The sequence below is a fragment of the Rhinichthys klamathensis genome, unplaced genomic scaffold (genome assembly GCF_029890125.1).
Source record: "Rhinichthys klamathensis goyatoka isolate OS25496 unplaced genomic scaffold, OSU_Roscu_1.1 h1tg000727l_1, whole genome shotgun sequence".
Taxonomy (NCBI): Eukaryota; Metazoa; Chordata; class Actinopteri; order Cypriniformes; family Leuciscidae; genus Rhinichthys; species Rhinichthys klamathensis.
Genome location: NW_026607141.1, coordinates 421,963 through 446,842, shown reverse-complemented (window position 1 = coordinate 446,842; position 24,880 = coordinate 421,963). Strand labels below are relative to the sequence as shown.

At 40.7% G+C, this 24,880-nt stretch overlaps 1 protein-coding gene across 1 annotated transcript in view; it reads right to left on the bottom strand.

The window, feature by feature from the left end:
- The window catches only part of stab1 (stabilin 1), a 45,918-nt gene that overhangs the window by 1,177 nt on the left and 19,861 nt on the right, over nucleotides 1-24,880 (bottom strand). The window contains exons 20-66 of the mRNA XM_056242527.1: nucleotides 24,721-24,819; nucleotides 24,531-24,617; nucleotides 24,334-24,445; nucleotides 24,008-24,194; nucleotides 23,074-23,167; nucleotides 21,953-22,108; nucleotides 21,473-21,568; nucleotides 21,252-21,347; nucleotides 20,820-20,867; nucleotides 20,560-20,687; nucleotides 20,356-20,464; nucleotides 20,190-20,267; nucleotides 19,592-19,693; nucleotides 19,373-19,477; nucleotides 19,165-19,299; nucleotides 18,955-19,083; nucleotides 18,818-18,871; nucleotides 18,594-18,707; nucleotides 16,517-16,712; nucleotides 16,339-16,434; nucleotides 16,201-16,246; nucleotides 16,034-16,113; nucleotides 15,773-15,898; nucleotides 15,333-15,406; nucleotides 15,171-15,242; nucleotides 14,960-15,079; nucleotides 14,810-14,857; nucleotides 14,645-14,725; nucleotides 14,149-14,304; nucleotides 13,615-13,746; nucleotides 13,470-13,529; nucleotides 13,195-13,371; nucleotides 12,934-13,020; nucleotides 12,191-12,337; nucleotides 11,875-11,931; nucleotides 11,325-11,511; nucleotides 11,103-11,252; nucleotides 10,480-10,584; nucleotides 9,558-9,665; nucleotides 3,623-3,816; nucleotides 3,392-3,536; nucleotides 2,985-3,118; nucleotides 2,083-2,248; nucleotides 1,882-1,988; nucleotides 1,099-1,218; nucleotides 788-937; nucleotides 587-700 (exon numbers count right to left, since the gene is read on the bottom strand). Coding sequence (XP_056098502.1) covers nucleotides 587-700; nucleotides 788-937; nucleotides 1,099-1,218; nucleotides 1,882-1,988; nucleotides 2,083-2,248; nucleotides 2,985-3,118; nucleotides 3,392-3,536; nucleotides 3,623-3,816; nucleotides 9,558-9,665; nucleotides 10,480-10,584; nucleotides 11,103-11,252; nucleotides 11,325-11,511; nucleotides 11,875-11,931; nucleotides 12,191-12,337; nucleotides 12,934-13,020; nucleotides 13,195-13,371; nucleotides 13,470-13,529; nucleotides 13,615-13,746; nucleotides 14,149-14,304; nucleotides 14,645-14,725; nucleotides 14,810-14,857; nucleotides 14,960-15,079; nucleotides 15,171-15,242; nucleotides 15,333-15,406; nucleotides 15,773-15,898; nucleotides 16,034-16,113; nucleotides 16,201-16,246; nucleotides 16,339-16,434; nucleotides 16,517-16,712; nucleotides 18,594-18,707; nucleotides 18,818-18,871; nucleotides 18,955-19,083; nucleotides 19,165-19,299; nucleotides 19,373-19,477; nucleotides 19,592-19,693; nucleotides 20,190-20,267; nucleotides 20,356-20,464; nucleotides 20,560-20,687; nucleotides 20,820-20,867; nucleotides 21,252-21,347; nucleotides 21,473-21,568; nucleotides 21,953-22,108; nucleotides 23,074-23,167; nucleotides 24,008-24,194; nucleotides 24,334-24,445; nucleotides 24,531-24,617; nucleotides 24,721-24,819 — 5,364 coding nt within the window. The remainder of the gene's footprint in view (nucleotides 1-586; nucleotides 701-787; nucleotides 938-1,098; nucleotides 1,219-1,881; nucleotides 1,989-2,082; nucleotides 2,249-2,984; nucleotides 3,119-3,391; nucleotides 3,537-3,622; nucleotides 3,817-9,557; nucleotides 9,666-10,479; nucleotides 10,585-11,102; nucleotides 11,253-11,324; nucleotides 11,512-11,874; nucleotides 11,932-12,190; nucleotides 12,338-12,933; nucleotides 13,021-13,194; nucleotides 13,372-13,469; nucleotides 13,530-13,614; nucleotides 13,747-14,148; nucleotides 14,305-14,644; nucleotides 14,726-14,809; nucleotides 14,858-14,959; nucleotides 15,080-15,170; nucleotides 15,243-15,332; nucleotides 15,407-15,772; nucleotides 15,899-16,033; nucleotides 16,114-16,200; nucleotides 16,247-16,338; nucleotides 16,435-16,516; nucleotides 16,713-18,593; nucleotides 18,708-18,817; nucleotides 18,872-18,954; nucleotides 19,084-19,164; nucleotides 19,300-19,372; nucleotides 19,478-19,591; nucleotides 19,694-20,189; nucleotides 20,268-20,355; nucleotides 20,465-20,559; nucleotides 20,688-20,819; nucleotides 20,868-21,251; nucleotides 21,348-21,472; nucleotides 21,569-21,952; nucleotides 22,109-23,073; nucleotides 23,168-24,007; nucleotides 24,195-24,333; nucleotides 24,446-24,530; nucleotides 24,618-24,720; nucleotides 24,820-24,880) is intronic.

The window sequence follows — 24,880 nt, the reverse complement described above, 5'->3', positions numbered from 1 at the left end:
GCTCAAACAGTAGAGCGTTGGCGCTTGGAATGTCAAGGTCATGGGTTCGATTCCCAGGGAAAGCAAGAACTGATAAGAATGTATAAATGTGTACCTTGAAAATGCAATGTAAGTCGCTTTGGGTAAAAGTGTCAGCCAAATGCATAAATGTAAATGTCTACTACTAATACTATGGCAAACAGGATGTTGACTTGCTTTAGCTAGTCTGGTGAAATTTTAGATATTTTGAGATTAAATTTAAGAATGGACAGACGGAAGGATAGAGGGACAGGTGGATGGATCGGTGGGTGGATAGATAGAGGGATGGATGGGTGGGTGGGTGGCTGGATAGAGGGATGGATGGATGGGTGGGTGGGAGGATGGATGGATAAATAGAGGAATGGACAGGTGGGCGGGTGGATGGATGGATGGATGGATGGATGCTTGGGTGGATTGATGAGAAGTGCAAAACACAACTGCTGCAATCTAAACCATTGGTGTTAATGCAATTATTCATGATCCTCTAAATGAATTCTGCCTGTACATCCATACAGCAAAGCAGTTCTCCAATATGCTCCATTGTACTCATACAAAAGTGGCCACTTACTGGAACAGGTGGAGCTCTCAAAGGCCCATCTATGACATGGATCAGACCATTGATGGCTGGAATGTTCCAGTCCAATATAAGCTTCTTATTCACCAGTTTTTGGGGTTGAGAGTTCTGTGGAAACCAATAAAACATTCAGATTGCTTGACATTGTCTAGAAAGTGATCCCTAAGCGGTGTAAAGCTGCGTGGGTTTGTTTACCTCGGCCTGACTGGTGGAATTGGAGGGAATCGTTACAATGAGGTCGGAGCCCAGGCGAGACGGGATTACAGTGTTGTGCTTCATGTCCTCGTAGTAGAGAAGACTATTGATGCTAGATATATGATACTGCAAATCCCTCCATGATAAAGTCTGAAAAAGGACACAAACTGAATCAAAGCCAGCAGAGAATGAGTGTGTCCAAATGGTTCCTCCTTTCTTTGTTAGTTTTCTTCCTCTTAGTTTTCTCTGACTCATCCACACTTACAAAAATGTTCAAATGAGAATTCTTTTTGGCTTATATTGACAATCACCTTGTTTACAGAGAAACCGCCGTTACGAGGTACAAAAACTGTAATGTTTAATGATTTGTCGGACAAGGACTTCAGCAGGTTCTTGCCCTCCTCTCCATCCTCGGCGTACTTCAGTAAAGTCTGTAGAAGGAAACCGACAGGAAACATGACTCCATTGTTATGAAATTAGAGGAATGTTCCTTGTTGAATATATTACTTAATTTCTATTGGCAGGAATTGAGTGACATGAAATCTATTCACTTCAGTTGTTTTTCATTGCTGAATGTTTCATTTCTTTAACCAAAATTATTAAAAACAAAATGTTTTTTTGGGAATATGTTTTCCATCCGCTTTCCATCCTGTTAGTCTTTTGCTTTTAATTAGAAAAGCCAGTTCCTTGATGACATCATCCTCCAGGAAGTGGCATTATTTTGGAAGGGTAACAACAGCACAAACATCTGTAAGTTTTAGCAATGGATTCAGTGAATTCTGTGATGTTTTGTAAGCTGGATTCCAAAAACATTCATCCTATTTGATCAAATTCCTCTTTGACTTACTTGAGCGCTTTATTTCCCTCCTTTGAATTTTCTTGCCTTTGGGTAATTAATCAAAAGATATAAGTTGTAATTTAAAATTAAAATTAAAATGATATGTGAATGATAATGCGTCCTTGCTGAATAAATGTACTAATTTCAGTCAGAAAACCCCAAACTTTTGAACAGTAGTATAAATACTTGAGTTTACGGTGATGCACAGTAAACATTGTAAACGCGACATTGTTTTCTGTAGTCTGAGGTCACTTACTGTGTAAAACACTGAAAAATTGGAAGTGGAGGCAACAACCGAGGCCAAGTCTCCATTACAGAATCCCCCGCTTCCAACGTATCCAGGTCCACATTCACAAGACACCTCTGTATAAGAGAAAAATGGCCGTCATTTCACATCAAGACTGTTTAGATTCTGTAAAATGTTAAATTACATTTTAAATTAGAAGCATTTCCTGACCATTCATCCTGTAGCAGTACGCATCGTACGGCCAACTGGCGTCGACTGGGTCTTTGTACAACACAATACCGACTTGATTGTCTCCACATTTAGCAGAGGGAAACCGGATCGGATAGCCCACTTTCTTCCCGTCAATCCATCCTGCCACACATAGATGCATTCCCAACTGGAACAATAAGAAAAGCTTTATTTTATAATGGAAATTATCCAGCCATTACTCCAGTTTTCACCGTCACATGATCCTTCAGAAATCATACTAATATGATTTGGTGCTCAAGAAACATTTGTCATTATCAATGTTTGAAAACTATTAATATTTTTGTGGAAATGTGATCTTTGATTAATGGAAAGAACACAAAAAAAAGCTTTATTTTATAATTAACTAACTGTTGAATTTAACAAAATTGTATGAGATTTATTTTAGAAAATCAATTGACTAGTGATGGAGAAAAACATCATCAAAGATTTATTTATTCAAAATTTTGAAAGTTTGATTTAACTTAACACGCAAATGTATGATTTAATAAATATTTAGATTTTTTTTTTTACTGAAAACCCCCCCCCCCAAAACAAATGAGTGCAAATTTGTTTGCAGAACCGCTGTGTAAAGCTGCATCACATTTACCATTTACACGAGCGAAATTCAATTTCAATAGGAGTTTCGCAGGAGGGCGAAATGGTTCCCCATGCAGTTTTCGCTCATATTCAAGTTGGTCATGTGAATTCACTGCAGAAAGCTGCTCGGTTTGAAAGTGACTTTGACGTGTGAGCTGTGATTCATACATTGACAATAGACCTTTTTTGGCAGCGATATTGTTTGGCACCTTAAGCTCAAAAGCTGTTGCTGTTTCGACACCGTAAATGCAGGATGTGTGCAGTCGTAAGTCGGGGTCAAATGTCACCTGTTGCGCATCAGACAGCTGCGAGAACGTAGCAAGAGTGGCTCCCTCAGCCTTACAAGCTTCCTGTGCTCGGATGAAATCCAGTTTATACTTCCCCTCAGAAGAGCGCAGGTGGAAAACACCTGCAGTTTTTGCTGAAAAGCAAGAACGAAAGCCTTTGTAGTGTATGTAAGACACTACAGGAAAAAGCATTGTTTCATGCATTGGTCAATTTTGAGATTTTGGGCTATTTGGACAATTTTCAGATCAGTGAAATTAAAACACTTCTGTCAGTAGATTTCAGTTACAATACACATCTTTAAAAGCCGTGAGTCAGAAATCTCCACTTCAGCAGCACTTACATACACCAAGCTTTGTGTATTGCCTTAAATATTTTTTTTTTACTTTTTTAATTGTAAAAATCATACTGTGGAAATGACGGTCTTTGCACATCGCTTTGGGGTCGCAGCCGCCGTTGTCCTCCAGACAGCGGTCAACAGGGGGCACCACTTTCTCCAAGCACTGGATTCCGTTTCCCACGTACCCCGTGAGACATTCGCAGCGCCTCTTGTTCTGCCACAAGGTAAATGTTACACATTTAGTTGAACTTTAATAGCTCTCGCCAAATAACAACAATGAAAAGCAAAAGTTCCACGTACAGGTCCGGTGAAAAGGCATTCTGCGAAATCGCTGCAGCCACCGTTGGCCTCCTCTACACATCGGTTGATGGGCACGCAGATGCGTCCGTCTCCAGAGTATCCGGTCCGACAGGAACAGTTGATGTTGATACCGGTCTGCAAACAGTCTGCTTCTCCGTGGCAGCCTCCGTTATATTCACTGCAAAGATCCGGAGCTAAAAAAAAAAGTATGTAGTATGCAGGATGAAATTTGATTTTATTAATTGGGAAGCATCCACAATAAGACTACGAATGTGTACACTTCTTGTTCCCTTTCGTCCTGGGAACTCCAATGTGTCGTCGGGGAGTTCCCTGACGAATTGGGATCACGCTAGGGAGCCTAATTACCTCTGATAGAATTAAAAATGAGCCAATAAAAATTGGCATGCAATCTTTGCATTCCGCGAGCCGCCTACAAACGCGGATATAAAAGCGGAAGTAAAACATTGCATAGACGCTTTTTTCTTCGGAGCCTCTCAGCAGTGTCTGTGTGCTGCTGTTCCTTACCTTTGGAAGAGAAACGAGCTGGTGGAAGAAGACTTCTGACGGCTGCTGGTGTGACGGCGCTTGTGTGATCAACGCAACGCTTGCAGTTTCACCCGGAAGTGTCTGCCGCGCTGATCCCTCGGTGCTTCGGCGCTTCAGAGTGCTTCTTCTTCTTTTTTATTTTTATTTTTTTTCTTTTCCTTCTAAAAGAGCTCCACGGTGTGTTCGCGTCCTTTTCAGGATGTCGTCACACTCGTGCGTTTCTGGATGCGGTCGACTTCTCCCTCAGGCTGATGGCCACAAACACTGCCTCACGTGTCTGGGCTTAGCGCACGCTGAGGCAGCGTTCGTGGACGAGTCATGTTCTCATTGCAGGAATATGACTCTGGCGATGCTACGTTCGGGACTGAGAACCCTGAAACATGGGGGAGTCCCTTCAGAGAATCCTCGTTCTAGTTCGTCTGCCGGTTCAGTTCGGCAGGCGGCTACTTCGGTGATTCCTGTTGGTGAGCGAATGAGGATTCGCTGAGCCCCTCGGGCGGTTCCGGTTGTTTCCTTCGGGGCGCCACCTGAGGATCAGATGTCGATCGCGAAGAGCGGTCATCTTCTGGTGATGACTCGGCGGGACTGCCCCCTTCGGGTGTGGTGGTTCAGGCTGAGCCAGATCCGGAAATGGCCGCTATGCTCGAACGGGCGGCCGCGAATGTCGGGCTCGCGTGGAACCCTCCGCCGGGTCCCGAACATTCGCGGTTGGATGATTGGTGTCTTGGAGCGGACCGTGCTGTTGCCCCACGACCCGCTCCGGTCCCTTTCTTCCCGGAACTGCATGAGGAGTTGAGGAAGTCTTGGTCGGCGCCTCTGGCGTACAGGCGGAGACAACCTCGCTCCTCCTTCCTTACCACTCTGGACAGCGGAGCAGCGCACGGGTACGAGGGAATCCCCCCAGTGGAGCGGTCTATCGCGATGCAGCTGTGTCCGAAGACCGCTTCCTCCTGGCGGGATGCCCCTTCACTCCCCTCCCGCGCCTGTAGGTTTTCCTCTGGTCTGACCGGGAATGCCTACATGGCGTGTGGAGACGCCGCTTCCGCCCTGCATGCCATGGCGTTGCTCCAAGTCCATCAGGCTAAAGCACTCCATGACTTGCAGGCGGGTGGTCCCGACCCAGCTTTGCTGCAGGAGCTGCGTGCGGCGACGGACTTCGCCCTCCAGGCAACGAAAGTCGCCGCACGTTCGCTGGGTCGGGCGATGTCCACTTTGGTGGTCCAGGAGCGCCACCTGTGGCTGACCCTGGCTGATATGAGGGAAGCGGAGAAGAACAAACTTCTCAACTTCCCCGTATCCCAGGGCGGCCTCTTCGGCGACGCGTTGGAGAACTTGGCCCAGGAGTTCTCCACCGCCCAGAAGCAGTCGGAGGCTATACGGCATGTCCTGCATAGGAGGCGACCTGCTGCGGGTCCGTCTCCTGTGGCTGTACAAGCCCCGGCTGCTTCCCGTCGCCGAGGTCGCCCTCAAGCGCCAGCTCCTCCTCCAGCGCAGCCTACCACCTCTGGAGTGAGGAAGTCTGGTCGCAAGAGGGCGGCCCAGCCCGCTCAGACACCCCCGGCCCCTTCCCGTAAAAGGACGGGAGGGAAGCGCTCCTGAGACGGGCGACCTGGTGAAGGATTTCGGAGCTGCTCAGGAGGGTGCCTCTGCACACCTCCTTCCCCCGGGGGAGGGCCGGCGGGAGAATATTTTGTTCCATTCCGTTTTTGTTCCGCCAAAGTTTCAATAAAACTTTCAACAAAGTTTCAATTGTACCCAAAGTTTCAATAAAAGAGCAGTTTCCTCTTCCTCCTCCAGGTCATCCTTGGTCGAGACTGACGGGCACTCAGTCTCCTCCACCCAAGAGGGTCCGAATGACGGTGGATGCTGTCTGCGAGCAGCATCGCTCTCGTTCCCCTCTTCCCAGTCTGCAGATAGCAGCGACGCTTCCCCGGTTGCGTCGCTCCGGTCGGCGGCTGGGCCCAGAGGGGCAGAGACCAGTTCACGAGGAGGCAGGGCCTCGTGCCTCGTCTCTTCCCCTCCCCTCGCCACGGGGCAGCCCGCAGCAGAAAGCCTACGAGCTCTCTCTGCCGTCTGCCCCACGGTGGACCGCCCAGACCCCGCTTCCAGTGGCTACATTGCCACTGGAGCCGGGTCCCGGCCTTCCACCTCGCTGCCCCTCCGTGGGTACGCTGGTGGTTCGGGTGGGCTTATTGGGTCGGTACCTGGAAGCCTGGCTAGCGCTTCCGGGTCCGTCCCGATGGCTCATCCGCACCATTCGGTTCGGCTATGCAATTCAGTTTGCACGCCTGCCTCCCAGGTTCAGGGGCGTCCACTTCACCCGTGTGCGGTCAGTGGATGCCCCTGTCCTGCAGAAAGAGATCGATGTCCTGCTGGCGAAGGACGCGATCGAGCCGGTCCCTCCTGCCTGGCTCATTCTAGCTCACTCGCGGGAGGTGTTTTGCGATCACAGGGACATGGTGCTCCGGCACCTCAGGCGGTTGGGGCTTCAGGTCAACTGGGACAAGAGCAAACTCTGCCCTGTGCAGAGGATCTCTTATCTCGGTATGGAGTTGGACTCGGTCGCCCAGACCGCGCGCCTCATGGAGGAGCGCGTCCAGTCAGTGCTCACTTGCCTCAGGTCTTTTCGAGGCAGGACAGCGGTTCCACTGAAACAATTTCAGAGGCTCCTGGGGCATATGGCAGCCGCAGCCGCAGTAACGCCGCTCGGCCTGTCACATATGAGACCGCTTCAGCACTGGCTTCACGATCGAGTCCCGAGGTGGGCGTGGCAGAGCGGCATGTTCCGGGTCAAAGTAACCCCGCACTGTCGCCAAACCTTCTCCCCGTGGTCGGATCCTCCGTTTCTATGGGCCGGAGTGCCCCTAGTCCAAGTCTCCAGGCATGCTGTGGTTTTCACAGATGCCTCTGCCATGGGGTGGGGGGCCACGTACAAAGGGCATGCAGTCTCGGGTCTGTGGACGGGGCCCCAGCTGCATTGGCATATCAACTGCCTAGAGTTGCAAGCAGTACGCTTGGCTGTGTGCTGCCTCAAGGGGCTTCTCAAGGACAAGCACGTACTGGTCCGTACGGACAGCACTGTGACCGTTGCGTACATCAACCGACAAGGTGGTCTACGCTCCCGCCGCATGTCGCGACTCGCCTCCCACCTCCTCCTATGGAGTCAGAAGCATCTGAGGTCGCTTCGCGCCACTCATGTTCCAGGGGAGCTCAACCGTGTGGCAGACGAGCTTTCACGGTTGCCTCCCCTGCCAGGAGAATGGCGACTCCATCCCCAGGCGGTCCAGCTGATCTGGAGTGTTTTCGGAGTCGCACAGGTGGACCTGTTTGCTTCTCCGGACACGACCCATTGCCAGTGGTTTTACTCCCTGTCCGAGGGGACCCTCGGCACGGACGTCCTGGCTCACAGCTGGCCCCGGGGCCTGCGCAAGTATGCGTTTCCCCCAGTGAGCCTTCTTGCACAGACACTGTGCAAGGTCAGGGAGGACGAGGAGCAGGTCCTGTTAGTGGCGCCGTATTGGCCCACCAGGACTTGGTTCACGGAACTCATGCTCCTCGCGACAGCCCCTCCTTGGCCGATTCCTCTGAGGAAGGACCTCCTTTCTTAGAGACGGGGCACTCTATGGCACCCGCGTCCAGACCTCTGGAAACTCCATGTCTGGTCCCTGGACGGGACGCAGAGGTTCTAGGTGATCTACCACAGGCAGTGGTAAACACCATCACTTCTGCTAGAGCCCCCTCTACGAGGCGCCTCTATGCGTTGAAGTGGAACCTATTCGTCGAGTGGTGTTCCTCCCACCAGGAGGACCCCCGAACTTGCCCGATCAGAGTCGTGCTTTCCTTCCTACAAGATGGGTTGGAGCGAAGGCTGTCTCCCTCCACCCTCAAAGTGTATGTTGCCGCAATAGCCGCACATCACGATGTAGTAGAAGGTAAGTCCGTAGGGAAGCACGACCTGATCATCAGATTCCTTAAGGGTGCTAGGAGGTTAAAGAGTGTGACTCCCTTGCTAGCTCCCGTAATTTGTGAAACTGCTTAGGGTAGCTTAGCTGGGCGCTGGAAGGGGCCAGCACCGTGGCGTTTTGTTAGGGATCCCAATTCGTCAGGGAACTCCCCGACGACACGTTGGAGTTCCCAGGACGAAAGGGAACGTCTCGGTTATGTATGTAACCCTCGTTCCCTGAGTACAGGGAACGGAGACGTGTCGTCCCTTCGCCATGTTGCTGTACCTTCGCGGAGGGCTGGACTCTGTTCGGCTCCTCAGCGAAAAGCGTCTATGCAATGTTTTACTTCCGCTTTTATATCCGCGTTTGTAGGCGGCTCGCGGAATGCAAAGATTGCATGCCAATTTTTATTGGCTCGTTTTCTATCAGAGGTAATTAGGCTCCCTAGCGTGATCCCAATTCGTCAGGGAACTCCCCAACGACACGTCTCCGTTCCCTGTACTCAGGGAACGAGGGTTACATACGTAACCGAGACGTTTTCCATTACAAATAATTCTTTAATCAATTCAATTCAAAATTCTTAAATCAAGATACATTTACTTGAGAAGGAAAATGATGGGAAAGCAAATAAAGGAAAATTTTAATATATATATTTTTTCATAAAACAAGACCTAACACTTAATATCTTAAGTGAGTTTATGGCAATAGGACATGTGAATTCATAATAGACATCTTACTAGACTTACATCTTATTCTAGTCTAAAGACCCGTTCACACAAAGGACGATAACTATAAAAATAATGATAAAGATATAGTTCTAAATATAAAAGAATAGCAGAGTCCACACCACAACTATAACGACAACATCACAGAGAATATATATGCGTTTTTAGAACAATGTTTTCCAGCTAATGAAGGATAAAAGCATTGACAGCCATTCAGAATCCATAATACTTTGAAGAGCTTTAGCATTTAGAGCGGCAACGACATAACTGGAGCACGTGCTTAGAATAAACAGAATGATATTGTCTATTGTTTTTTTAACACGAATGAACCAGTCTTTTATTAAAACACTTACAAAATGTACATTACAATTTTTGAGCATGGTACCAGGTTATTGCCATTATTCTTTTTTTTGTGATTCTTTATTTATTAAACATTTTGTGTTTTTAACTATTTACAAAAAAGCCCAAGATCACCCATAACCCTAAGACTAAATATAAATACATAGAATAGATAAATATGACAAGAAATTAAAATAAAATTGACCAAAACTTAGAAGGATCTCAAAAACTTCTTGATAAAGTCTCAATAAGGTCCAACCAAAATTGTATTGTCTTTCTATTGGCTCCGAGCACTTTAGCTGTGGTACATTCCAGAAGGGCAATGTCCTATAGCTATCGTTCTTGTTCTTAATACAATAGATGTGATTCATAATAACCCACCCGTGCAGTTGATGCCATCTCCTCCATAGGGCGGCACACATTCACACTGATTATTAGGGAGGCATACTGCGTTGAGACCACATGCGGGAGAGCAGACCGGCTTGACCTCTGTTAAATAACAGGCAAAAGAGAGTGTTGGTTAAAAAATGCTTTAAACAAACAACAAAATGCACTTGATAGAAAACCAGAAATTTTACATTGAAATTTATGAATTGCTGCAAAAAATCTAAATCAGGATTTTGTCTTGTTTTCCATTATAAAGATAACTGAACTTGTTTCAAGGTAATATATTTATTAATCATTATAAAATAAATACAATAAATATATAAGAAATGTGTTTATTTTTCATACACCAATATACTTTTTTTCTTGTTTTTTGAAAAAAAAAACATCACAAAATCTGGTTTCATTTAATATCTTTTATCTTTTTTAAGTACCTAAAATATTGAAGATTTTTTGTTTGCAGAATAGACTTCCATTGTAAGTGTGTAATTGTATGGAGCCCATAACGTGACATGGTGATGGAAAAAAACATGAGATGGGGAAAGCAAACATTTTGCGAACGAACACAAAGTTTGTCGGGGGAACGCAAACATTTTGAGAGCGAACGCAAAGTTTCTCTGGGGAACGCAAACATTTTACTTGCGAATGCAAAGTTTCTCAAGGGAATGCACAATATTTGTAAGAAAAAAGCAAAACATTGACATAATTTTTCGACCCATCTCATATTTTTTTCCTCCACCATGTCCCTTCTAGGGGCACCATGTTGATATTTGTCAACAATTTATTTATTTTCATTGTTGAACAAGTCAAAAACATTTTCTGTGGTAATCTACGCAGATTTCGTCTCATATTTAACCCCAAACATATCTTAATAATCCAATACATTGAATGCAGTTTTTCATGTGAAGCCTGCTCTTACCGATTTTTGATTCACAGTATTTACCAGTCCACCCCTCTTGACAGAAACAGCTGCCCTCACCATCCAGACCGTCCTCACACTTGCCATTGCGGGTGCAGTTACATGCTGTGAGGAAAAAATGATAAATTGTGAATTATAGCTGTTAACACAAAGTATAGTACAACTACCATAAAAATACATTTCAATATAAAAAAGTCATCAGTCTCCAGTACCTCGTGAACTTAGAAAATTGAAGTTTATTTTTCTTACCCCTTTGTAAAATTTTCTAATTTTCTTCTTTAAAGCATAAACCTCACTATATTTTTGTGAGATTTATGCAAAAAATGTAACAAAGAACAAAAACTATTCGAAAAGTGTGAAAACTGACAATAATTTCAACCAAAATAGTACCAGCCAACTTGTCAGTAGCTCTATTTTATCTTTTAATTTCTACCTACAGTTCTGTTCATTTTGGACCCGGTTCCTGCATATTATGTAGTACTCTGCATAATTATTCTTATAGTTCGGTTGTTCTGATTTGCCTGTTCACTTAGTCTTCTCCAATGCTTGTGCATATTGCATAAGGAATTGGACTGTTTAGGAATAGTTCACGGTTTCAAAACAGGGCTGACTGAATGGGTTACCTGTGCAGTTCGGCCCAAAGTGATTCTTTTCACACAGCTCACAGCCTGTGCCAACAAAACCTGTGTGACATTTACACATTCCTGTGCCGGTGCGCCCGTCATCGCAGTCTCCATGCTCTCCACACGGCGCCTCGAGTCCACCAGGACACACTAAACCACAAACCAACACAGTTTTACACCAATTGGCTGCATCATTTCATGCAACATTTGTTCAATTCTCACCTTGACAGTCTCTTCCGAAGTGGTTTTTACAGCACTTTGCATCCCACGTCATTTTCGTACATATCCGATTACAGCCAAGCCAATCTCTGTAGGAGTTGTATCCGTAACCATACGAGTACAAACCATAATAACTGGGCCGTCTGTGCATGTAAGGTGAATAGGGTCGTCTACAAATGCTAGTTCTGTTCTGTAAGAAGAGATCAGTCTGGATCAATGCATGCTACGTTTGTGTAAGCATAAGTCAATATAGTGCTGACTGCTAAAGTTTTGTTAATGCAACAGAACCAAAAAATATAAAAAAAGTCAATAAAACATCATTAAACCAAAAAATAACAAAAAGTAAGTCAATAAAGTCCCGACTGTTTAAGTTTTCCTAAAGCAACAGAACCAAAAAATAACAAATATTGAGTCAATAAAGGGTTGACTGTAAATTTTTTGTAAATGCAACAAAACCAAAAAATAACAAAACGTAAGTCAATAAAGTGCTGACTGCTGAAGTTATGTTAACGCAGCAGAACCACAAATCAACAAGATGATGAGATACACTCACTGTGTCCTCTGATCCGATGGGACAACGGTGTTGCACACCGCAAGAACCGCAAAGTCCCTGAAAACAAACAATGTTATAACAACGTTAGGATGGCCCATGTGTTTTAATGTTCAAATCACTTTGAAGCAAGCTTGTTGTACCAGTAGTGGAACTAAATTGAACAAAAAAATAACTCGATTTTTTTCTGGACACGTGCTTTTTTCCAATTGTGCTTTACTTTTTATTTTGTCCCATTTTTGGTGACATAAATAATCTCACTTAAATATCTAAGAGCATGAACATTATCTTAGTCTCAAATCAACAACAAGTTTCGTACCTTTATCTCTATGCTTGCGAAGTCATCGCAGCGAGCGCCAATACTCGGCGGCTCCAGAAGCTGGTCAATCCCATGAGCGATTCCTGAAACGAACCGCATGTTTCGCGCTACGATTCTGGCATTGTTTCCATTGATTAAGATGTCGCCCTGAAAATCAGTCAATGAGACGTGAGCAAATTTACATTCAAATGTCTAACAATAACACTTCAAATTAATTCACAATGGTGCAGGATGTAGTTCCCAATCTCATATTTTATCAGGATGAGTTAGCTAAATTGGCTTATGTCAAGTTTTAAATGTTCGACAAAGAGAAATTAAAAACAAATATGTATTAATATTTCTAAAAATAAATATTTTGTTCCACAAATGTTCATTCCAGAAACTAGATTTGATTTCTAATTAAAAGATAAATTACTATAAAAAGACAAATATTTATTAATATTTATAAATTTTCTAATATTTTGTTCCACAATCACTCAGAGAATAAATGTTGAAAAAAATATTTATTTTTAAATAAAATAAATCACTATAAAAAAACAGAGACAAAAACAATATTTAGAAATATTTAAATATTTATAATACTAAATAATATTCATTCTAAAGACTAAATGTTAAAAAAAAGGTTTGTAAATAAAGATCAATAAAAATCAAAACATAAAAATAATAAATAAATCATTAACATTTTTACAAACAAGAAGGATATAAGGAATTATTTGCTCATTATTCCTCCTCCAAATACTTACCGTTAAATCTTTGTTGCATCTGAAGGTGAGCTCAGTACCAATCAATGTTTCCATGCTTTTCTCAGCAGGAAGAGCAACAGCGACTACCTGGAAACATACAACCAAAACAGTTTTGTGACCCTTAAAAGAAAGTACTATGGCAGTACCATGGTACAGTGACGCTATCAAATGGTAACACCATGGTACTTTGATATATAACTTGATTTCATTAAATGTTTTAAATCATTTCACAGAATTCATTTAGGTTTGAGTCTCACTTACACTCTGGTCGCGGACTATGTGAGCTTTGAGGTAGGCTTGTAGTTTATCACGATGGTCTTCACTGTACAGCCATTTCTTTCTATCCTCAGGGAGTCTGTTAAAAACGTCATCCGTTGGCCAGAACATGGTGAATGGGTAAAAGGGTTGATGTTGCACCACATGCATCAGTTCCGCATCCTGTATAGATGAAGACATGATGTTTTTGGAAGATGTTTGTAAGAATAATGCATCTGGATGGATAACCAAAAGATCTGAATCTACAGCAAAAATATGACCTGCAGGAGCTTGCTGAAGATTTTGAAGCCATATTGTTCAGCAGCTGCTGTAATGTTCAACTGCAACATAAATTGAGTTTCACTTTGTGGAATGATATTTTTATTAAATATTTTACACTTAAAAAAAATGGTAGCCATTACATACAGTAGTGTTGATATCTGCCTTGCCCGTTAGTTCATCCGGAAAGAGGACCTTGTCTATAAAATGTATGACTCCGTTGGAGCACTCAACGTCACTGGTGATGATCTTTGTATTGTCATTGATGTACACAACACCCTGAGAGACAAAGGAATATGGTTCAGATCAACTTTTCCAATAAGGGGAAATCATTTGCAGAGAATTTTTTTCACCTTTGTAGAGGACATTGTTATAATCACCTAATTAAATTAATCTGTGTTGTCTTTTATATGTAAAATTATTAGATGTATTCAATTCAATGAATCAATCAGAATACTATAGGCTGTTGCCAATAAAATGTTATCAACCTCCACAAAAGTCATCTTTACACTACAAACATGGCATTTACCGTTTTCTTAATGATGCTTAATTATTTTGGAAGGTATTTTTGTTCATTTTGGTGGCATTTTTTCCCCAAGCCACTGTTAATTTCCGACCTTAAATCAGAGGAAAAATTCAATATTGAAAATATAAAATGTGTTTGAAACTTCAAGTACTCACATCTCTAACGCTGAAGCGTAATTTATATCCACTACTGGTGACAACTTCTTTAACAGATTTGAGGTCTGATTCACGCAATTCTTCACAACTGACAATGTGGTAACGCAGCAGGTCTGACATGTGACTTGAATTCATCAATGCTTCAACCTGTGGAGTCTGTCATGACAAGAAATTATGAAATAACAATAGAAAAGAGGTTAATCCTTTTTGATTTGTGCAAATGTACAATGGTGTACACTATTTCAAAAGGAAAAAAAGTGCCTTCGCAATCTCGCATGCATTTAACTTTTAACACAACTTCGAAAAACAACATTTATTATGTAACGCCTACTTATTTACTATCTAATCAATACCGATATATTAAAAAGTCTCTTCTTAACTTCTTGAATATCAGGTGACATCAGATTAGGAAAGAAAAATTCTTAGCACAGGAGATGAACTGACTTATAATGTTATAATACTTTTGTGTGATGCAGTTTGTGGGAGCGCAACATACCGAAAAATTAGCGACATAATCTGCATGAGGAGCAAACACAGTGAAAGGTCCTTGGCTGTACAAATCTCGGACTCTCATTACCTATAACATACACATATTTCACATTATTATTGTAAATATATTTCAAATATATAAAGAAATTAGCTAGTTTAAACATGCACTTACACCAAAACGTATTCGCAACCATGATGCCTCGGGAATACGAAGAAGCTCCTGCAATAAATTCAGAGATTCATTTTAAAAGCAGAAGTTGTTGTTTATCATGTTTGGTAAATCATTATATTTAACCTAAAATTCATCTTAAATGATACTAACTCTACTGACAGTCCCTGCACACTTAAAACCATCTCCTTTGTAGCCAATATAGCATGTGCAATTACGTTCCCCATCACCGAGGTATCTACAAACAGCATTAATACTGCAGTCGCCATTATTCTGTAATATAACAAAATAAAAATGATTGCATACAAAAATACCTTATAGATTTAAAATAATTTGCCATAATACTGTCTTTGAAATCTGTTACCTTCCGACAAGGATTAACTGCCAAACACATATGACGATAGGAAGTAAAACCAGGCTTGCATGCACATGCAACCTGTAACAAATGTAATGCACAACATTTTATTGTTCACTTCTTAACGTCAACACTTGTTGTTAGGCATTAACTAAAATTGGTGACACAAACCCTGTTTGGTCCAACTTTCATGCATAAAGCATTTTTGTCACATCCTCCATTGTCCACTAAGCAGGCGTCCATTTCTGTAGTGAAAACACAATTACACAAGTTTAAAAAAATAAATGCTCGCAGACAATGCAAAACTGATAATTGAGCCCAATACAGAGCCCTGAGGCACACCCTAAGCACATATCACATGCACATGAACTGGTAAATAAAACATAATAATGCTAATTATAATACTAAATTAACATCAAAGAAACCATAGGCAGCAGACCAAGACCCTCTACACAACAACACACACTATAGGAATCAGAAAAGTTTTAAATGCCAAACAAAAATAAAAATGTTGCACAGATGCATTGATGGACACGTCAAATCTAAAAAAATAATTTCATTGTATTCATTCTACCCATTTGGAAATTACAGGAAGTGAATCACTCTTTTACCGAGACACACAACCCCATCACCAACGAAGCCAGCATTACATGCACAGCTCCTTTCACCGGGCGATGTTTTTGTGCAGTTTGCATTTGTGGAACACCCTCCATTTTCTGTGGCACATGGGTCAAGTTCTGTGGAAGGCGTATGCAAAGCATTTACAATAAGACCAGGAATGTGTATTAAGAAAGTAAACAGGGTGAATATTGATTTCACTGTCACTGAGAAAAAAAACTTCAATGACAAGCTTAGCAATGAAACAGACAAACCTTTGCAAAAAGTCCCATTACCCTTATAACCAGCGCTGCAGTAACAAGTTGGACGAGTCCCTGAACCTCCTGAGATACAGCTGGCAGAACAATATTTTACTATAAACACTGATGAATGTGTTAAAAATATAAAGTGCCTTATATTGCCACTCGTTTTACATACTTACTTAGCATTGACATCACAAACTCCACCACAGGCATCATCAACTACCGCTGCAAAATAAAAAAAATGATGACGTAAAGTGCATTAAGGTAAGAAACATGCGATCTGACACAAACTGTTGCCATTTAACCTTAATACTGACCAACAGAGCAATTCACTCCCTTCCAACCTTTGAAACAAATGCATTGCCCATTTCCCTCCATACCGTCCAAACATTTGCCATGGTCACAGTGACATTCTGAGAAAAAAAAAAAAATATGTTTGAACAACACTAACAGAATGCCAAGATCGTAGAATAGAACATTGCTCAGAGATGTTACCTGACTTGCAGTCTTTTCCATATCTCCCAGGTTCACACATCTCACAGGTCGTTCCATGAAAGCCCTCTTTACAGAGACACTCCCCGCTGCCGAACAGCCCGTCCTGGCATTGACCGTTGTTGGAGCACCAGTTATCCACAGTCCCAGGACATTTGGAGCAATCATGCCCGAAATATCCTGGACAGCAGGAGTGGTCCTGGAAGGAAAGTTATTATGAGGTCTGAATCTGAATCATCTTCAAATCTGAATTTAAAGGTGTAAACCCAACCAGTCCAGCACACAATACTCCAGTCCAAAAAGCATTTCTAGCTCCGTGATCTTGATTTAACACATTGTATTGTTCCGAAATGTGTCCAAATAGAAGTATAGCTTACATATTCAGTGTTGCCACAAGTGGGGGCTATAGAAGAGACTATTATAAACTCTTCTTCTATGGTTAGTTTTTTCTTTCAAGTCAATGAATATCAAGACGAAGCAACAGTTTGAAGTCAATTAAAGTTTGTTAAACTGTCAACATGTTTATAGTTCAGTTTGAAATAAAGTAGGAATCCTTCCTCGACATCCTAAAGGGATAGTTCACTGAAAAAAATAATATTGTCATCATTCGCCCTGACGTCATTTCAAACTTCAACTTCGAAACACAAATGATAACATTTTTAATGAAATCCACAATGTTTCTGTCCCTCAATTGAAAGTCCAGGTAACCAAAACTTAGAAGATCTAAAAATGTCATAAAGTAATCGTAAAACAAATCCATATGAATCGAGCACTTTCATTCAAGTCTTATGAGGAGATACAATTGCTTTATATGATGAACAGATTAAATTTAGACTTTTATTTACAGAAAACTTTCAGATTTCATTAAAAATATTTTAATTTGTGTTTCGAAGATGAACCAAAGTCGGGTTTGGGGGGTAAATGATGTCAGAATTATTATTTTTGGGTGAACTAACCTTTGCACCGTCCTCATTGAAATCAATGGATCTGTAGCGTAAACTCAAGTATAGGGCTGGGTAAAAAATATCGTTTTCTCGATATTAATCGATTCTCATTTTTACGAACGATATCCATTCTTAAATCTCAAGAATCGATTAGTCATCCTGTTAGCGCGCATCCCATCCAATAAATCGCAATAATCTTCGTGCTTTGTTACTATTGATACTAAATAAAGTTTCAAATTTCAAATTACGTCCATTTTCTTACGAAATTCAAAAACATACCGTTTTGGCGCTGTGGCGTGAGATCGCTCTGGCTCAGCTCAGCTCAAGAGAAGCAGCAGCGCGGAGCGCACATGATCTCCTCTTCCGCCTTAATAATACCAGATACAGCGCCAAATAAACATGAATGAACGTCTGAAAGTGTGTTAAAAGATAGAGTACAACTTATCGAAATCCGTATCATGTCACATGGAATCGCTCAATCAGTGTTTCAACCGTGGAAAGACGTCAGTAAAACAATTTGTAAACAATGTCATGTAACGTCACATTTACCTCAGAAAAACCTTATCTGACCATAAACTCGTTAGTCAGCTAGAAAAATTAACTCCAAAGAGGAGCATTTTGCTAAATATATGCACCATATTACATTATAATTTTTAATATTCTTCGATATTTAATGCATGTTTGAATAAATCTGGCAAGTTTTTATGACAGCCACCATTTAAATGTTTATATTTCATATAACTTTATTGTTATAAAAATAAATAAAAGTGTAATTTAAGTGTTATAGCTACAAATCAGTTAATTTTTACCTTCAATATTATAGTAGGCTAATGAAGCCTAGTAGGCTACAACTGACTCCCATAGTTTACAGCATTAGTTAAGAGATTTGTTTTCCTTGAGAAAATTTGCCATGTATTGTACCTGATATCCAAAATAATCAATATTGAATCGAATCGGAATCGAATCGAATTGCAAGCTTGTGAATCGAAATCGAATCAAATTGTGAAATTTGTGTCAATACCCAGCCCTACTCAAGTAAGTCCCCTTAAGTATACAACAGGACTGTGCACCACAATCAGTGACGTCTGAGTTTGCATACTTGTTCAGTAAGCTTCTGACCTTAGAAAATAAAGTACCTTTGTTGTTCTCAAACATTCAATGTGACAGCCCGGCACCATTGTTCTCTTTTTTCCAACTCTTGTCCTGTATTTACAGTTTGACTTCATATTTTGAGGGTACTTTGGCTGTATCTGAAGAAATGATGAGAAGAACGAATCATAAACTTCTTTCTTCTTACTTTTACCATTATGAATAACATGAAAGTTAAGAACAAACTAAAACAACAATGAACCCATCTCACAGGTTTGGCATTATAGAGGCATTTTGGTGCAGCAGTACAATCTCCACAGCGGCCCTGCAAAGAAAGCAAACGTTCCTTAACTTTGTTCGTTACGCCACTTCGAGAAAGTCACCTCATAAGTACCAACAGAAACTTACAGAAGTTTTTAAAATCACGTCATTACTGCAGTGGTTCTTGTGAAGGTCTAAGACACGTGGGATCCCGAACACTGTGCCATGCCTCGTCTCAATGAAGCTTCCGTTTATGGGAACGTCATTGGCCATTGTCTGGAGTTTAGGAATAGTTAATCACAACTTTTTTCCTCTAAGCACTGTATAGAACATGAGTTGTTGCCAGTTGTGCAATACCTGATTATCAGTGTCCACATAAAACATGATCTGAGTGCCATTTCCCAAAAACGTGTTTTTGAAGAGTCCATCGCCCAAGTGTTCAGGAAAGAGTTGCTCGCTTATAATTACATGATATTTTACAATGTCTTTGCTCTGTTGAAAAGAGACCGTTTCGTCAACTTTATGACTGATATGATCAAACATTGTTTCAAAAAGTTTCACTCACCAGTTGTGTAGAGTTTGTTTTATTCAGGTACTCTTGTATGGCACTGTCATACGGGACAAAAATGGTGTAATCTCTGGTTGGGATACTTTTTTCCAAGTCGTAAAGCTAAAAAAGTAGAAACAACTATGCTTATGTAACAAAATCTGTATTCAGTTATTATGTTACTCTTTTTGAAAAGATTGAGTAAGATATAGCTCTGGGTAAATGGCAGAAACTCACCAGTGCCGCCTGCCTGAAAAGGCTGAATTCAGGTGTGTTGTTTAGGATCTTCATCAAAGTGGGAGGTAGTGGAGGTAAATCAGATAGAGCGGGTCGAAGAACCTGTGAGAAAAACAGATTTGTTATGTATAAAAATGAGGTGAATAATATGGCCGGGGAAAAAATTGGCACCACAGAGCTAGTTTGCCAAGGTGTTGTTAAGGTGTTCTAAATGTTTTTAGGGTGTTGCTCTGTTGTTGCTATGCAATTGATAAGGTGTTCTAAATGTTTTCAGGGCAATTCTATGCAGTTGCTGTGTTTTGAGTGTGTTTAAGGGATTGCTATGTTGTTGCTAGGGTGTTTTAGGTAGTTGCTAGGGCATTGCTATGCAGTAACTAATGTGTTCTACATGTTTTTAGGCCATTGCTAGGGTGTTGCTATGCAGTTTTTCTGGTCTCTAGATATGTCTTGGTTCCCTCCTTTCATGTAGGTCGATGGGACATCACATTTTCTTGTTTATTGTAAATTCGTTGCACAAAAAGTGTGGAATGCACTTAAGTTTAATACTTTTGGTTTGGTATTTTAAAAACCAGACACCATCTTTGCAAAGTTTAATTACCGTGTCAATAATGTGAATGCACCCATTTATTGCCTTGAGGTCTGGGACAATAATGGTAGCATTGCCGATCATGAGCTCCTAGGGACACAAGGGTGAACAGGTCAGTGAAAGATGACCAATTTAAGGCTGAAATTAATCCGAGGGGTTGGGTTTGTGTGACAGTTACCCTGCCGTTGCTTTGCACCACCCATTTAGTCTTTCCTATAGTCTGGACTGTTTTACCAACTTGCTGCAGTAAGTCTTCAGTGGTGTAGATCCCCTCTAAAAAATGAACTCTAGACAGAAATCGCACACAGAAAATTATCTCATGGTATTTATTCTCGTCTGCAAACCTCATAAATCAGTTCTCGATGTCAATCCAAACACATACTGTAGAAGGTGAGGCAGCCTGTAATAATCAAACCAAAAAGTCTCGTCTGAATTGCTGAGGTTCTTGAAAGCAACTTTAGATGGAACCAAAGCCGTGACTCTGCTGTCACTCTCAATCACTTTGTGCCTCTGCAGATAAACACAAAAATGTTGTAGAATATTATTTGTGTAATAAATAATCCTTTTTCTCTTTCAATCAAGTCATTATCATTTTTTGTAAAAAGACTCATTGACAATTTACTCGGGTAAAGATGTACTTACTTGAAGGAAGCGATTGAAATTATAGAACACAGAATTTCCATCTAGCTCCTGAAAATAAAAAAATGGGTTACACTTTATTTTAAGGTGTCTTTGTTGCAGTGTAATTACATATCTAAGTACTGAGTAATATTACTAAACAACATGTATACTATAGGGTTAGGGTAGGATTAGGGTTTGGTTGAGGTTTAGTTACATGTAATTATGGATCATTTACTGTTATTACTATGGTAAGTACATGTAACATATGTAACAAGGACACTGTAAAATAATAAAGTGTTACCAAAAAATGAATAACTTAAGACAATTTGATCCAAATCAGTTTTTAGGAACATATCTATTGTGAATATGTCCATTGTGTATATGTATTTGTGTGTGTCCATGGTGTTGACAGCCGATTTAAAACCTTGTGATTAAATGAATGCGTCATCTTACCATAAGTATGTTTCCATAACACGTGAGTCCGTCACCTTCGTATTCGCTTGGGCATGTGCATTCACGCGTTCCAGGACTCTTCAATTTACATGTGGCCTGGAAACATTATCGGGCAGTTACACAACATTACATACTAGCATAAAGGAGTTTTAGCCTTAAATTTAGCCTCCTTTTGAAAGGTTATTATGTTGTACATAACTCTGTAAGGATGAAATACACACCAGAGAATGGCAGCCTCCGTTATCTGACAAACAGGGGTTGACGATTTTACAGACGATGCCATCTCCCATGTAGCCTTTCTTGCAGCTACATTCATTCTGAACAGAAAAATAAGTTGAGCAAAACTCAGGTCTGGGTGTGCAATGGTAATTTTTCTTGTATTAATTCAGTCTCTTTCTTAAAGTTCCTTTGGAAAATTGCAAACTTGCATAAGTCAGACAATAGTTGTCAGACAATAAGGAGTACAGAGCTATAAAATAATTGTGGATAGTAGCTCAGAGCATTTGAAATTCAAAGAATTTGATGAGTTCATATTGAGATCTCTGACTTGATTGCAGACTTTGTTATTTGAAACATTGTTGAGATGTCTAGTCCTTGCATTACGTTAAATTTCTGGGTACGATCGTTGTTCGCTGTCCTACAGGTTAACTGTATCCTCACAGGTTATTTACTAATCCAGGTTATGGTATCAGGATCATTACCTGTCCTGGCGCAGTCGGGGAGCAGTCTGCACTTTCATGACATCCACCACGGCTCTCCAGCAGGCAGTTATTGATCTCCACACACAAACTCCCATCACCGGTCCATCCTTCCATACAAACACAGTTCACCTTTCCAGCATCGTACGTACACATGGCCTATTAAACACACACACACACACACACACACACAAAAAAGAGTTAAACCGACTTAAAGACCTGAACATTGTCATATTGCGCATGATTCAGCAGGGTGTAGTATAATAACGAAAACGAAAGTTGGCTTTCATATTATTTCTGCTGGTTTTCATAGCATTTCCTAACCTTCTGCTGATGCAACTAAGGCTGGTGGGAGAAATTACATTTACACACTACTTTCTAAGTAGCGACACATTTCACACTGTAAGAGTTGCTATGAAAGCCCATTTATGCCACATAAGAAAAAAAAACATTCTTTGATAAAATATGATTATGACATAAAAAGTCGAAATTAGGAAACATTTTTTCTCTTTCTAAAATTATTTATTAACCTTCTTGGCTTTTTTTTAATGGTGGCACACAGCCAATTAGTTTATTATTATTATTATTTAAATATTATCTTCACTTTTATAGCTAAACAATTTTCACAAAAGGCCAGAAGTTTCTTAGCTTTGCTCATATTGCCCAAAGACTATTCTACTAAAATATAATATATTTCTAATGAAATTACTAATACGTCCTAGCGAATACGTTAATGCTATAATGCACAGTCTGATTCATTCTATTGACATGAACATTCGGTTCCTTCTGTTTTTGTGCCAGCAAAATACAGCTCTGATTATATTATAAATTATGTAATCTGATCAAGTCTGATTATCAGTTTTTTTTTTTTTTTTTTTTTACACATTGCATCCTTAAGTAACTTCATTGTAGTTATCTACTTTTTGTTTTACTCTTACAACAGAGGTGCAAAAATTCAACCCTGGCCAATGCTGGAAATCAATTTAATGTGTCAGTTTGAATCAAAGGGCAACTGTGAATCTGAATTCTGATGTTCTAAGAACAGGGCAGACATCACTTTAGATTTGTTCTACATCTGAGGGCTAGAGGCAAACTGCTGGAAAAGGGAAATACGTGAGTCTCACATTGACGTCGCAGCCTCCTCTCTCAGGCTGGAGGCAGAGATTGGTTTCAGTGCAGGTGTAACCGTCTCCTTCGTATCCAGGCAGACAAACACACCTACAGCACAATGTGCAATAGATCAATAACACGCCAAAGACAGATGCCGATTAACAAGCCGGCACATTACAAACGTTAAACACAAGATGATTGCTTCAATGGGCAGTGCAGAGTAAAAGTATGGGGTTGTAAAACGTTCGCCAAAATATTGGCCAAAATTGTTGTCTAAAATAAAAATGAAAATCTGACTGTAAAATCAAATCAAATAAATTATGGCAATTGCGGGGTAAAAAAATGGTCTAAAATTAAATTAAATTAAATTAAATAAAACAACCCTGACTGTAAAAAGATAAAGAATAATAATAAAATAAAATAAAATGATGGGCATTGCATGGTAAAAGTATATGATTGTAAAACAATTAAACATAAAAAAATTGCCTAAAATTAAATTTAAATTAAATAAAACAACCCCGACTATTTAAAAAATAAAATAAAATAAAATAAAACAACCCTGACTGTAAAAATAAAATAAAAAATAAAATAAAATAAAATAAAATGATGGGCATTGCAGGGTAAAAGTATTTGATTGTAAAACAATCAAACATCAAAAAATGTGTTTAAAATAAAATAAAATAAAATAAAATAAAATAAAATAAAATAAAATAAAACAACCCTTACTGTAAAAAATAAATAAATAAATAAATAAATAAAATGATGGGCATTGCACGGTAAAAGTATTTGATTGTAAAACAATTAAACATTAAAAAAAATGGCCTAAAATTAAATTAAATGAAATAAAACAACCCAGACTATTTAAAAAATAAAATAAAATAAAATAACATAAAATAAACATCCGGGCAGTTTATAACGATCTAGATATCATGCTCAAGTGACACTGACATGGTTTGCCCATTGTTGTAGACACATTTGGCGTGAAGGTGGCAGTGCTCAAGGACGCCGTCTGAATTGCAAGGGGTGGCGGTCTGGTCACAAAGGTCCCCTGAAAACCCCTCCAGACAGGATCCTTTCCTACACAGCCCCATACTGCCAGGCCTGCTATCACAGACGCCATGGACACAGCTGCAATCTACAGGACCGAACAGAGCGCAAGGAGAGGAGAAGGTCACAACCGCTGCTACTTCATCAGCGGCGGGTCACGGTTTGGACAAAGAGACAGAAGGAGGTACTTTGAACATAAAAAAAAAACATATACGGTATAACTTCACCTTCATCACAGTTATCTCCATGTTTGTTGGGGTCTGAGCAGAGGTGACACCCTACGCCCTTAAACGCTGGTTCACACTTACAGGAGCCGTTTCCATAGATGCCGTCAAAACACTACGGATGGAGACATGACAAATAAACAGCAACCATTTCTTCCCATGAAGTCACGTTCATAGTGTGTTCATACTGATATACTTACAGTCCCTTTATCATAACATGGGTGCTGGAAACCTCCAATGCACGGCTTACAGTCCGGCCCATAGAAACCACTGCAACACTGCGGCGTCTGCAAACAAGATGGCAAAACATCTCACAGAGTATTCATTATAAATAATTCAGAATATTTATTGATTAATGTATTTGAAGAAACTGAGACCTTGTTTTCATACCATCTGAGTAATGTTGCAGTATTTAGCACAGCCTTCCTCGAAGACTGAGAACGACCATCGGCGATCAGGAAGTGGCTCACAGCCTTTAAGATGACCTGTCTATCAAGTGGGGAAAAAACGCAGCTTTTGTTTGAATAAATGATGGTCAACACTCTTGTCA